The following is a 13,197-nucleotide window of genomic DNA, read 5'->3' on the forward strand; positions in this document are numbered from 1 at the left end:
CAGCTACTCCTTCAACTCCAATTATTCAGTTCTCTGAAATTACACAGACATTATCGTAGCTAAACAGGTCATTCAGCCCAGCTTGACAATGGCAATGCTTCACGTGAGCCTCCTCCCATTATATATCAACATGACATCAACAGAGAATCCTTCCAACCAATGCTTTCTACATATTCTTCTATTCCTTTCTGCCTCACACATACTTACCTAGCTACCTGCGGCAGCTTCATTGCAGCTGGAATGATTGCTTGCTAAGCGGTCTCTGTACAATTGAAATGGAAAACTGTATGTTAAATGCGATGACAAGAATCCTCTCAGGTTTCTCTTTTGGTAATTTTCTTAATTTTGTTAGTTATATTTCAAGGAACAGGAATTGATCAGATAGATTGCTAATGCCAGTGAACTAGTGAGTATGGATCCACGAGGAAGCAAAAATGCACCCCATCCCTTGTCCCTGTACCAGTTCCTCTTCAGTCTGTTGATACTGATGTCATTGCTGATGATGATAAAGATGCGAAGAATGATAAAACAGCTTGTTCACAATGAACAGAGATTTCAAACACGGCTTGGAGGAGCAGGGTTTAAAAATGCGATTCTCCCAAAACACATTCTAAGTTCCCAACGTGCGGGAAAACGGGAGTAATTCTGCTGGGTTTTTTTAGCGTACTTACCAGAGCGAATCTCTGACACTCTGAGCATTGCAGAGTGCCTCAGTGTGATTCACGCCAGAAAGTGGGGCACAGGATAATTCCCACCCGAGCGGCCAGCAGCATAGCACTGAATGGGCCAGTGCGCACACACCAATCTCCACTCAGACATATCGGTGCATGCGCCCTGGCCATCCACATTGACGGCCTCCCAATCGCTGGCCTTCCCAATCACTAGCCAGCCCCACAATCCCCTCTGATCACTGGCCTTCTGACCCCCTCCACACCCATGATTGCTGACCTCCCGGATCTCCCCGGGCCAGCCCCTATCTCTCCCCCCCGCCCCGCACCGCCCCACAGTTCCCCAGCCAGCCCTGATCTCCCCAACCTCTATTCCCGCCAACAGTCCTGACCACCCCCCCCCCCCCCCCAATCCCGATGGCTAGCCCCGATAGCCTTCACTCCCTCCTTCCCCCGCTAATTCTCTTACAGAGTGGCAGTAAATCCCTCACCCACCGATCTCCCCAATGGGCCTCTCCCCCCAGAATGTACATTCTGGCCTCACCCCTTGACACTGCCCAGTGCTCAGTGGCCAGTGCCAAGGTGCCCGGTGGGGCGGCACGGTAGCACAGTGGTTAGCACTGCTGCTTCACAGCTCCAGGGACCTGGGTTCGATTCCCGGCTTGGGTCACTGTCTGTGTGGAGTTTGCACATTCTCTTCATGTCTGCGTGGGTTTCCTCCGGGTGCTCCGGTTTCCTCCCACAGTCCAAAGATGTGCGGGTTAGGTTGATTGGCCATGCTAAAAAATTGCCCTTAGTGTCCTGGGATGCGTAAGTTAGAGGGATTAATGGGTAAATATGTAGGAATATGGCCTGGGTGGGATTGTGGTCGGTGCAGACTCGATGGGCCGAATGGCCTCTCTCTGTGCTGTAGGGTTTCTAAGATTTCTAAGGTGGGCTGTGGCATTTTGCCCCTTGAGTTGTGCCTCAGTGCCAGGCTTGCCCCACCCAAGGGGTACCCTCCGCCTACTCCCGACCTTCCGGCAGGACCTCAATGGCCTCTGTTCCCTCCAACAGGGTCGGAAGCCTGTTCCCCGTTCGTGGGGAGCAGTTGTAAATGCCACTGGAGGGAAGCACTCCCGGTGGGGGGGTGGAGGGGAGGGAGAAATGTCAGCGAGGCCGGAGAATACTATCCCGGGCCTGCTAGTCATTGAGAAATTCAAATTTCCGTATTATAATCAGCTCCGTGCCGATTTCTGACACGGAAGTGATGACACTAAAAAACATACACTGGAAGATGCGCTGAGGCTGTGGCCCCCATCGTGAATACTGTGAAACAGCTGCTGCCGAGGTCTCCCAGCCCTGTGCACTCGTCAAGCAGCGCAGCGGGCTGGGAGTATTGTCCCCATGATGTGAGTGTTCTGCTGACTGCTGCAAATAGAAAGCAACATTTCCTCGAGGTTGGGAGGAGGTTGTAGTTTTTATCATTTTCCTCTTTCTCTCCAACTTTCACCACTCATTATGGTGGCACAGTGGTTAGCGCTGTTGCCTCACAGCGTGTTCGATTCCCAGCTTGGGTCACTGTCTGTATGGAGTCTGTACATTCTCCCCATGTCTGCGTGCGTTTCCTCCGGGTGCTCTGGTTTCCTCCCACAGTCCGAAAAACGTGCTGGTTAGGTGCATTGGCCATGCTAAATTCTCCCTCAGTGTACCCGAACAGGCGTCGGAGTGTGGAGACGAGGGGATTTTCGTAGCAACTTCATTACAGTATTAATGTAAGCCTACGTGTGACACAAATAAATAAACTTTTTAAAAATTATTTTCCTCTCTCCTGATGACATTGTCTCTCCTGCAGCAATATCAGTCCACTGGCAGCTGTTGCACTATCGTCCTTTGCTCGGATAGCTGCTATTAGTGTTTGAGCCTTGAGAAGGTGGGAGGAATTTTACCGGCATGTCTGCCCGAGTTTTGTACAATCCCACCCGAGGCCAATGGAGAATGCTGTTCTCCGAGCCTCGCCCGCTCCCGGAATCGGGGCAGGCGTGCCGGTAAAATTCCAGCCAATATATAACTAACGATGACTTCAGATAAGAGTAAGCATGTTGGCAGCTGATGTGGAAATGTCCAGCTAGGCTGTAGCAATCAGAATTGGAGAAGTCAATTTATTAAAGTTTTTTGAAGGAGTGACATGTGCTGGGGATACAGGAGAGCGTGGAGACACTGCACCTGGATTTCCAGAAGGCATTTTTTAAGCTGTTACGTCAAAGCTTATTGTGGAGAATAAAAGCTCATGGTGTGGAGGACAGAGGATTGGCTGACAGAAAACCGAGAGTAGGCATAAATGGGTCTTTATCTTTTTGATTTGATGTATTATTGTCACATAAAAGTTAAAAAAGTTTATTTATTCATCACAATAGGCTTACAGTCACACTGCAATGAAGTTACTGTGAAAATCCCCTAGTCGCCACACTCCGACATCTGTGCGGGTACACTGAGGGAGAATTTAGCACGGTCAATGTGCCTAACCAGCACGTCTTTGGACTGTGGGAGGAAACCGGAGCACCCGGAGAAACCCATGCAGACACGGGGAGAACGTGCAAACTCCACACAGACAGTGACCCAAGCCAGGAATTGAACCGGGGTTCCTGACTCTGTGAGGCAGCAGTGCTAACAACTGTGCCACCCCAAGAATGCTCCTGTCCAGTTATCAAACTGGGGACCTTTCGCGTGTTAGGCAAATGTGATAACCGCTACACTACAGAAACATGTATTAGTATACATTGGTGGCTGCTGGCCTTGGAGGGTTACGAGAGCCATGATGATTATGCCTTGGTAGGGGGCATTGGCGAGATGGGAGTGGGAGAGCCCCCAATAATTATGCCATGGGGTGGGTGGAAGAGAGCCCCTGATTGTTGTGTTGTGGGCGGTGGGGGTGGATGGGGAAGGGAACTCTGACAATTGTACTGTGGGGGTTGGGTAGAGGAGAGAACCCCGATGATTGCATTGTGGCGCATGAGGGAGAGAGCCCACGATCATAGAATCATCATAGAATCCTACAGTGCAGAAGGAGGCCATTTGGCCCATTGAGTCTGCAGTGACCACAATCCCACCCAGGCCCTATCCAGTCCCCCTGACACTAAGGGGCAATTTAGCATGGCCAATCCACCTAACCTGCATGTCTTTTGGACTCAGGGAGAAAATCGGAGCGCCCGGAGGAAACCCACGCAGACACGGGGAGAATATGCAAACTCCATATAGGCAGTGAGCCGAGCTGGGAATCGAACCTGGGTCCCTGGAGCTGTGAGGCAGCAGTGCTAACCACTGTGCCACCATGCCACCCCCAATAATTATTACCAATTAAAGATTACCAATCATTGTACCATGGGTACCATGGGGGGGGGGGGGGGGGGGGGGGGTGTGGTAGGGAGTGAGAGCCACTGATACCTTTACTGGGGGGGGGGGGAGCGGGGTGGGTGGTGTTGGGGGAAGTTTTAATTCTGCTGGTTGGGGCATACTTTTAATGGTACCCTGAGCTTAGTGGAGCCGACCTTGCCACCCGTATCAAGCCCCATCACACGGGCAACATAACCCACTTTGTCAGCGTGTCAGAAAATCTGGTCTGAAATCTCGGCTGTGCATCTAGACAGATATGCACCGATTTTCAGTCAGAACCTGACACTTTGACAAATTTTGGGAAATTCCATCCTAGATTCCAACCTTGAGAATATACATCTCGGGTGCAACATTGAGGAGGTGTCACATGACCTTTCCCCCTCAAGCTGCACCGTGATAATGTCTGTTGGAACTTGATTCAGACGGTTTTTGTTTGACTGGCAAAGTGACAAAACTCCAGGAAAGAGCCTGTGCTGTCTACCATCCAGCAGGTGGCAGCAGAAAGAATTTGGACGCTCACTATACCCGGTAACTGCTCGAAGCTTGGAACTAATCCATTTCTTTTCATCAGACCTCAGGTTTGCTGTGTAAGTCATGACCAGAGGAGGTGATGGCCTAGTGGTATTATCACTAGACTATCAATCCAGAAACCCAGCTCATGTTCGGGGAACCCAGGTTCAAATCCTGCCATGGCAGGTGGTGGAATTTGAATTCAGTAAAAAGAGATCTGGAATTAAAAATCTACTGATGACCGTGAAGCTATTGTCGATTATCAGAAAAACCCATCTGGTTCACTAATGTCCTTTAGGGAAGGAAATCTGCCGTCCTTACTGGTCTGGGCTACATGTGACTCCAGATCCATAGCAATGTGGTTGACTCTCAACTGCCCTTGGGCAACTAGGGATGGGCAATAAATGCTAGCCCAGCCAGCAATGACCATGTCTCACAAATGAATTTTTAAAAATTCTGACTTTAAGTGTTGGATAAAATAAGTGATCATTTATAAAGACATCAGAATGACGAAAACAGCTTCACATTTACGGATTGGTGGAGAGTGGGAAAATCAGGCAAGTTTAAATTAACCTCCATTTGATTTGATTTATTATTGTCACATGTATTAGTATACAGTGTTCTATATACAGTATTGTTTCTTGCGGGCTGTACAGACAAAGCATACCGTACATAGGGAAGGAAAGGAGAGAGTGCAGAATGTAGTGTTACAGTCATAGCTAGGGTGTAGAGAAAGATCAACTTAATGCAAGGTAGGTCCATTCAAAAGTCTGATGGCAGCAGGGAAGAATCTGTTTTTGAGTCGGTGGGTGCATAATCTCAGACTTTTGTATCTTTTTCCCGACGGCAGAAGATGGAAGAGTGTGTGTGGGGTCCTTGATTATGCTGGCTGCTTTTTCGAGGCAGCTGGAAGTGTAGACAGAGTCAATGGAAGGCTGGTTTGAGTGATGGACACGGCTTCATTCATGACCCTTTGTAGTTCCTTGCAGTCTTGGGCAGAGCAGGAGCCATACCAAGCTGTGGTACAACCTGGAAGACTGCTTTCTATGGTGCATCTGTAGAAACTAGTGAGAGTTCTAGCGGACATGCCAAATTTCCTTAGTCTCCTGAGAAAGTAGAGGCGTTGGTGGACTTTCTTAATGACAGCTCGGCATGGAGGGATCAGGACAGGTTGCTGGTGATCTGAACACCTAAATGATGCGCGATTGATTCACACGGGAGGCTAGGACGTACCCGGGAATAAAGGCTTTTATTCACAACAAGATTGGAGCACACTACTTAATAATACTATCCCAGACTAAGGGCTACTAGGAAGTAGCAGTGACCTTTATACTCCAGTAAGAAGGCGGAGCCGAACGGAGTGTACCACGTAAACAATGATAACAGGTGGAACGCCCAAACCCTAACCCCAACAGTAACAAGAGTAACATATGTACAAGTACCCATAGTGGTAACCATCTATGCTTCACCACACTAAAAACCTGAAGCTCCCAACCCTTTCTACTTCATCCCCATTGATGGAGACAGAGCCATGTTCTCCTCTACGCTTCCTGAAGTCGATGACAATCTCCTTCATTTTGTTGACATTGAGGGAGAGATTATTGTTGTCGCACCAGTTCACCAGATTCTCTATCTCATTCCTGTTCTGTAAAGTGTTTGATTGGAAATTCCAGGATTGTGTCTGAGCAATGATGAAGGAACAGTGATATCATTCCAAGTCAGGATGCAGCAGAGGAAAGGGGAGCTCATCGGTAGTTATGTTTCCATGCACCTGCTCCCCTTATTCCTCTAGGTGGCAGAGTTCATGAGCCTGCAAGGTACTGTGGAACAGAGCTCCATTTATATTGCTGCTGTCCTGGTTTCCAATTACAATTTAACCTTATTTTATCCTTTTCCTGATCCTTATTTTTGCTAATTTCTTCTATCTCTTGACAATATAAGGTTCTCTGATCTCAATTTTCTCCATCTTATGGTGAACATCCACTGTGTCTGCACCCTCACTATTGGAGAATCTCCGCTCTACTTTCCTTGTACTATTTCATACATGTTTTATCCAGCAAAATCCTGAATAACTCTCGGAGACTTTTTCCCCCTTTGTAAATCACTGCTTCTTTCGTGGCTGGAGATGGACGTGTTTTGGAAAGTGACATAAAATTAAACTATATTATTTTATAAAGTTGCTCCTTTCCACAGTACAAGAAGGGATTAACCTCCGGAATGGAGGCAAATTGGGAGAGGTCCCCACCTCCAAAGCATTATTCTACAAATGTACAACCAAAGCCGAATCAAACATCTTTTTGGACAGACAAACTGTTGCAATGTGGCTACCAGTATCACAGCTTCACCCCCGAAGAAAGATCAGAGGGGACGTTCCTTATGAAAATGATCCAATGGCCAAGTCCACCTGACCCTGCTGTGACCTTTCTGAAAAGCAGCGACCCAGCACACGTTCGCTTTGTAATTTTAAATTCTACAAAGACTTTCTACGTTGGAGATCAGTTACAAGTGATGCTGCAAATGAATGATTTTGAAGGACGCCCAAAGCAATATGGGGGTGACTATCTCCAAGGCCGGATCCACAGCCCAGCTTTAAAAGCTGGTTCAGCCAGAACAGTTATAGATAACCAAAATGGATCTTACTATATAAACTTTCATTTATCTTGGCCAGGGAAAGTGGAAGTTTCCCTGGTTCATCCCAGTGAAGGAATCCAAGCACTTGAAAGGCTACGCAAGGAACGGCCACAGAGAGTGTATTTTAAAAGTGCCTTCAAATATCAGAGAATTTCAGAGACCACTGAGTGTAATCTTCATTTGCCACAAACTAAAGCGCTGTGTAACTTTACTGATCCCAGGACTGGGGAGCCCTGGTTCTGTTACAAACCAAAGAAGCTTCCCTGCTCTGCGCGAATCAACCATGCTAAAGAAAGATATCGGAAAGGAGTCTCAGTTGGGGAAGAGGAGCATTATATGTCACTTAATGTTCTTTTCTTCCATCTTGTTTTTCTGCCTCTCCGTCTGATATATGTACAAGGTATAAAATCTCACTTCCCAATGCTAGAATAGCAATGAAAAGTTTGAACATGAAATGCCTCCTACACCATGACAGCATTTCAATTGAATTATTATTGAATTAGAGCCCTCACTAGATGTACAGACAGGGAAAATAGGAGCAGGAGTAGACCATTCCCTTCCAGGCTGCTTCGCCATTCAATATGATCGTGGCTGATCCTCTGTTTCTGTGCCATACTTCCACACTTTCCCCATGACCCTTGACACCTTTCCAGTTTAGAAATCGATCTGTTTCCTTTTTAAATATATTCAGTGACTTACTGTCCACTACGTTCTGCGGTACTCTGGACTTGTTCCTACAGTTTGGAGGGTAGCTAGTTTAAGCCCTCTATTCAAAAAGGGAGGTAGAGAGAAAAGAGGGAACTATAGACCAGTGAGCCTAACGTCAGTACTGGGGAAGGTGCTAGAGTCCATTATTAAGGATTTCATAGCTCAGCATTTGCAAAGCAGTGGACAAAGTCAGCATGGATTTACAAAGGGAAAATCATGCTTGACGAATCTATTGGAATTCTTTGAGGATACAACTAATAGAGTTGACCAAAGAAAACCGGTGGATGAGATTGATTTAGATGTTCAGAAGGCTTTCGACAAGATTACTGTATAAAGTTAAAGCAGATGGGGTTACGGGTAGTGTCTTAAGATTGAACAAAAGCTGGTTAGCAGATAGGAAGCAAAACGATGCCATAAGTGGGTCTTTTTCCAACTGGCAGTCAGTGACTAGTGGGGTACCATAAGGATCTGTGCTAGGACCCCAATCATTCACATTATATATTAATGATTTGGAAGAGGGAACTAAAAATTGTAACATTTATTTATTAGTGTCACATGTAGGCTTACATTAACACTGCAATGAAGTTGCTGTGAAAATCCCCTAGTCGCCACACTCATTTGTGCACAGCAAACTCCCACAAGCAACAATTTGATAATCATCAGATAATCTGTTCTGGTGATGTTGACTAAGCAGTGAACCACTTTAAGTTCTTGGCTTTTCCTGCACTTTTAAGTTTCATCTCATAGAATCATAGAATCATAGAAATCCTACAGTACAGAAAGAGGCCATTCAGCCCATCGAGTCTGCACCGACCACAAACCCACCTAGGCCCTACCCCCATATCCCTACATATTTACCCACTAATCCCTCGAACCTACACATCTCAGGAAACTAAGGGCAATTTTTTTTAGCATGGCCAATCAAACTAACCCGCACATCTTTGGACTGTGGGAGGAAACCGGAGCACCCGGAGGAAACCCACGCAGACACGAGGAGAATGTGCAAACTCCATACAGACAGTGACCCAAGCGGGAATCGAACCCAGGTCCCTGGAGCTGTGAAGCAGCAGTGCTAACCACTGTGCTACCATGCCGCCCAAAACAGTTACAAAAATAAGTTTCGGCCATCGCCCTCTGCCTCTTGCCACTAAGCCAATTTTGGATCCAATTTGCCAAATTGCCCTGCTTACCAACTCTGAGATTATTGTCATGTGATCCCTGTGTTCTGTTTGCTACTGCACCAGCATGGGGCAGTATTGAGCCACAGAAACATCAATCCAACTGTAGGGTGGGAGGCATTCACAGAGAATGTGGATGATTTCAAAGAGATTAGTGGGATTCTGTGGCCGCGCTCACGTGAAAACTGGAGATTCCAGCCCAACTTCAATGGACCTTTACATGGTCTCCACCACCACCCCCCCCTTCCCCTTCCCCCCGCCTGCTAGAATTCCAGTGGCAGGTGGGAAGGGAGAATTCCTGCCGATAAGTTGCCCTTGAATGATTGATTCAGTGGTCAAGGGTTTAAATTCTACTCCAGAGATGTGAGCCCGAAATCCAGGCTGCCACTCCAATGCAGTAGTGAGAGAATATTGTATTGTTCAAGGTGCAACATCTTGGATGAGGCATTAAACCAAGGCCTCCCTACTCGCTCCAGTCAGTGCATAAGCTCCCATGAGATTTTCGAAGAAGAACCAAGGAGTTCTTCCTGGTAAATGTTTATCCCAGAGCCAACAATACTGAAAAAAAACCAGATGATCTGGTCAATGTTAAATTACTGTTTGAGGAATCTTGCAGTGAGTAACTGGGCTGCCACACTTCCTTCAACAGTGGCTATATATCTAAAGTATTTCATTGGCTGTAATGCTCTTTGGGGCATTCAGGGTTGCAGAAGGCATGACATAAGTACAAATCTTTCCTGTTAAACATTGACACTGTTCCAGGACATTGGCCACTTAAATCTGGGCATGTAGGGTGCAATTTTAACTTTCAGCAAAAATGTGCATCTCAACACCTGATAGAAGTCTACAAGGTTATCAGGGGCATGGACAGAGTGGATAGTCAGAAGCTTTTTCCCAGGGTGGAAGAGTCAATTAGGGGGCATAGGTTTAAGGTGCAAGGGGCCAGGTTTAAACGAGATGTACAAGGCAAGTTTTACACAGAGGGCAGTGGGTGCCTGGAACTCACTGCCGGGGGAGGTAGTGGAAGCAGATACGATAGTGACTTTTAAGGGGTGTCTTGACAAATACATGAATAAGATGGGAATGGAGGAATATGTTCTCTTTGTTCTTTGTTAAGGCATAAATTAAATGTTCCCCCACTGCAACTTTAGGCAAAGCTTTTTTCATTGTAATTGGTGAGCTGTTCATGCTGGTCCTTGTCCAGTGTTGGCCTGGAAACATTCACAGTTTTATGAAGATATTAGATCTTACCTGGTAGCATTGGCGGTGCAACGGTTAGTGGTTAGCATTGCTGCCCCAAAGCACCAGGGACCGGGGTTTGATTCCCAGCTTGGGTCACTGTGTGGAGTTTGCACATTCTCCCCATGTCTGCGTGGGTTTCCTCTCGGTGCTCCGGTTTCCTCCCGCAGTCCAAAAGACGTGCTGGTTAGGTGCATTGACTCAAACAGGCGTCAGAGTGTGGCGACTAGGGGAATGTCACAGTAACTTCCTTGCAGTGTTAATGTAAGCCTTACTTATGACTAATAAATATACTTTACTTTTAAAAAAACTTTGTAGAATACAATTTTGAAATGTGTACAAGTATCCTGTTCAGAAAGCGAGGGAAGTGTGGCGCGATGGCTGGTGTTTAGTTGACAGTGTTTAGATTTTGTTGTTGTAATTCTTTTGATTTTGTAATTAATTTGCATGGTTATAATTCTACATTTACCTGCCACAAATTACGATAACTGGTCCCTTTACTTGTGCTGCTCAAGTATTAATGTACAAAGCAACCGAAGAGGACACTGTGAAGGAAATTGTGGAGAAACTGGTCACGGTACATGGCAGGGAGTGTCTTGTGTCGCTGTTGCGTGGCTGGCGGTGTGACAGGGGTGTGATGTTGCAAAGAGGAGCCCAGACATTCGTCCCGTAGACCTAGAAATGTGAAACAAGTACTTCCAATCAACCAGTTGGGGGCACGCGTTAGCTAAAGTTTGAAGGAAAGCGAGCAGACAATGGAACGAGATGGGAAAGAAAGTGAGACTTCTTATGAAATACCAGTAAAATTCAGCAAAACTATTGCTTCCAAAAATAGAATGAGATATAAAAGGAGTTTGTGGACGGACATTTTTCAGACAATTCTGGTGCTGGTGGAGAAAGAGCTGCTGAATGTAAACGACCCGAGTGTTAAAAAGTAACAGTAAGTTGATTAACATTGCGAAATGTATTGGCATCTGTGTCCGTACAAAGTGAATAATAATCAACGCGAGTCAATGTACTGAAGAAATGCGGTTGAATGCTTTAATGATGATTCACTGAAGGAATGAAGTCGCCTGGCGTGAAATCCTGCCCTGCTATGGTTATGTGCATCTCTTAAAATCTCGTTGAAGATAGTTACTGCTGGAAAAAGTTTGAAAAATTGACAGCCGATTGTTGTGGTTTGATGTTAACAGGTTGTTTCCTGCTTCGACTGCTTGCTTGTTTTCATGTTTCTCTGGGAGAAAGATATAAAACTGTATGCAAACTCTGTAAGTATGACCACCCTCGAGTTTACCTATCGTGCTTTTTTCCCCCCGACAGATTTTAACGTAGAATGTCCCATCCAGACTTATCCTTGTCCATCATTTGTATCTAAGAATGGCATCCAAATATATTCCCTTTTTCAAGTTTGTCCCTACAGCCCCATAATCGAGCTTGTGGCAATCTTGAACATATCACTGGAAATTCAATTTCTGTTATTTCCTTAAACTTTTCAACTGTTGTGTAGTATGTCCCCTCAATCTTCCTCCTCCCGCAAAGCCATCCATAATGATGAAATCATTGCTGGCTAAAAAGCACCAGTAACTGAGGTGCAACAGGGACCTTGGTTCAATTCTGGCTTTGGGTGACTGTGTCTGTGTGGAGTTTGCACATTCTCCCCATGTCTGAGTGGGTTTCTTCTGGGTGCTCCAGTTTCCTCCCGCAGTCTGAAAGATGTGCAGGTTAGATGGATTGGCCATGCTGAACTTGCCCCTTAGTGTCCCAAGATTGTAGTTTAGGTGAATTAGCGGGACAAATATGTGGGATTGCAGGGCTAGAGCAGGGTGTGTGACTGGGTAAGATTTGATTTGCTTTGATTTATTATTGTCATTTGTTGGTATACAGTGAAAAGTATTGTTTCTTGTGCATTATACAGACAAACCATACCATTCATAAAATACATGGGGAGAAGAAAAGGAAAAGGTGCAGAATATAGTGTTACAGTCATAGCTAGGGTACAGAGAAAGATCAGCTTATTATGGTAGGACCATTCAAAAGTCTGATAGCAGTAGGGAAGAAGCTGTTCTTGAGTCAGTTGGTACGTAATCTTAGACTTTGTATCTTTTTCCCGACTGAAGAAGGTGGAAGAGAGAATGTCCGGGGTATGTAGGGTCCTTGACTATGCTGGCTGTTTTTCCGAGGCAGCGGGAAGTGTAGATAGAGTGAATGGATGGGAGGCTTTGCGTGATGGACTGGGCTTTGTTCACAACCCTTTGTAGTTTCTTACGGCCTTGGTCAGAGCAGGAACCACAGCGAGCTGTGATACATCCAGAAAGAATGCTTTCTATGGTGCATCTGTAAAAGTTGGTGAGAGTCATAGCAGACATGCCAAATTTCCTTAGCCTCCAGAGAAAGTAGAGGCATTGGTGGGCTTTCTTAACTATAGTGTCAGTGTGGAGGGACCAGGACAAGTTGTTGATGACCTGAACATCTGGAAACTTGAAGCTCTCGACCATTTACAGACATTGAGGGAGAGATTATTGTCATCGCATTATTTCACCATGTTCTTTACCTCTTTCCTGTACTTTGTTTCATCATTGTTTGAGATCCGATCCACTACGATGGTGTCATCAGCAAACTTGAAAATGGAGTTGTGGTGGAATTTGGCCACACAGTATAAGGAGTATAGTAAGGGACTGAAGACACAGCCTGTGGGCATCGCTGTTGAGGATAATCATAGAGAAGGTGTCATTGCCTATCCTTACTGATTGTGGTCTATGGGCTCGGAAGTCTAGGATCCAGTCCCAGAAGGAGAAGCCAAGCCCTAGGCCACGGAATTTGGAGATGAGTTTTGTATGAATAATGGTGTTGAAGGCTGAGCTGTAGTCAATATATAGGAGTCTGACATAAGT

At 46.0% G+C, this 13,197-nt stretch overlaps 1 protein-coding gene across 1 annotated transcript in view; it reads left to right on the plus strand.

Annotated features, from left to right (window-relative positions):
- The first annotated feature begins 412 nt into the window (after window positions 1–412).
- LOC144506190 (NXPE family member 3-like) overlaps window positions 413–13,197 on the plus strand; it is a 44,240-nt gene continuing 31,455 nt past the window's right edge. The window contains exons 1-3 of the mRNA XM_078232045.1: window positions 413–505; window positions 6,520–6,537; window positions 6,744–7,119. Of these exons, the coding sequence (XP_078088171.1) occupies window positions 413–505; window positions 6,520–6,537; window positions 6,744–7,119 (487 nt within the window). The remainder of the gene's footprint in view (window positions 506–6,519; window positions 6,538–6,743; window positions 7,120–13,197) is intronic.

Source organism: Mustelus asterias, chromosome 17, assembly GCF_964213995.1.
Source record: "Mustelus asterias chromosome 17, sMusAst1.hap1.1, whole genome shotgun sequence".
In the NCBI taxonomy this organism is placed as follows: Eukaryota; Metazoa; Chordata; class Chondrichthyes; order Carcharhiniformes; family Triakidae; genus Mustelus; species Mustelus asterias.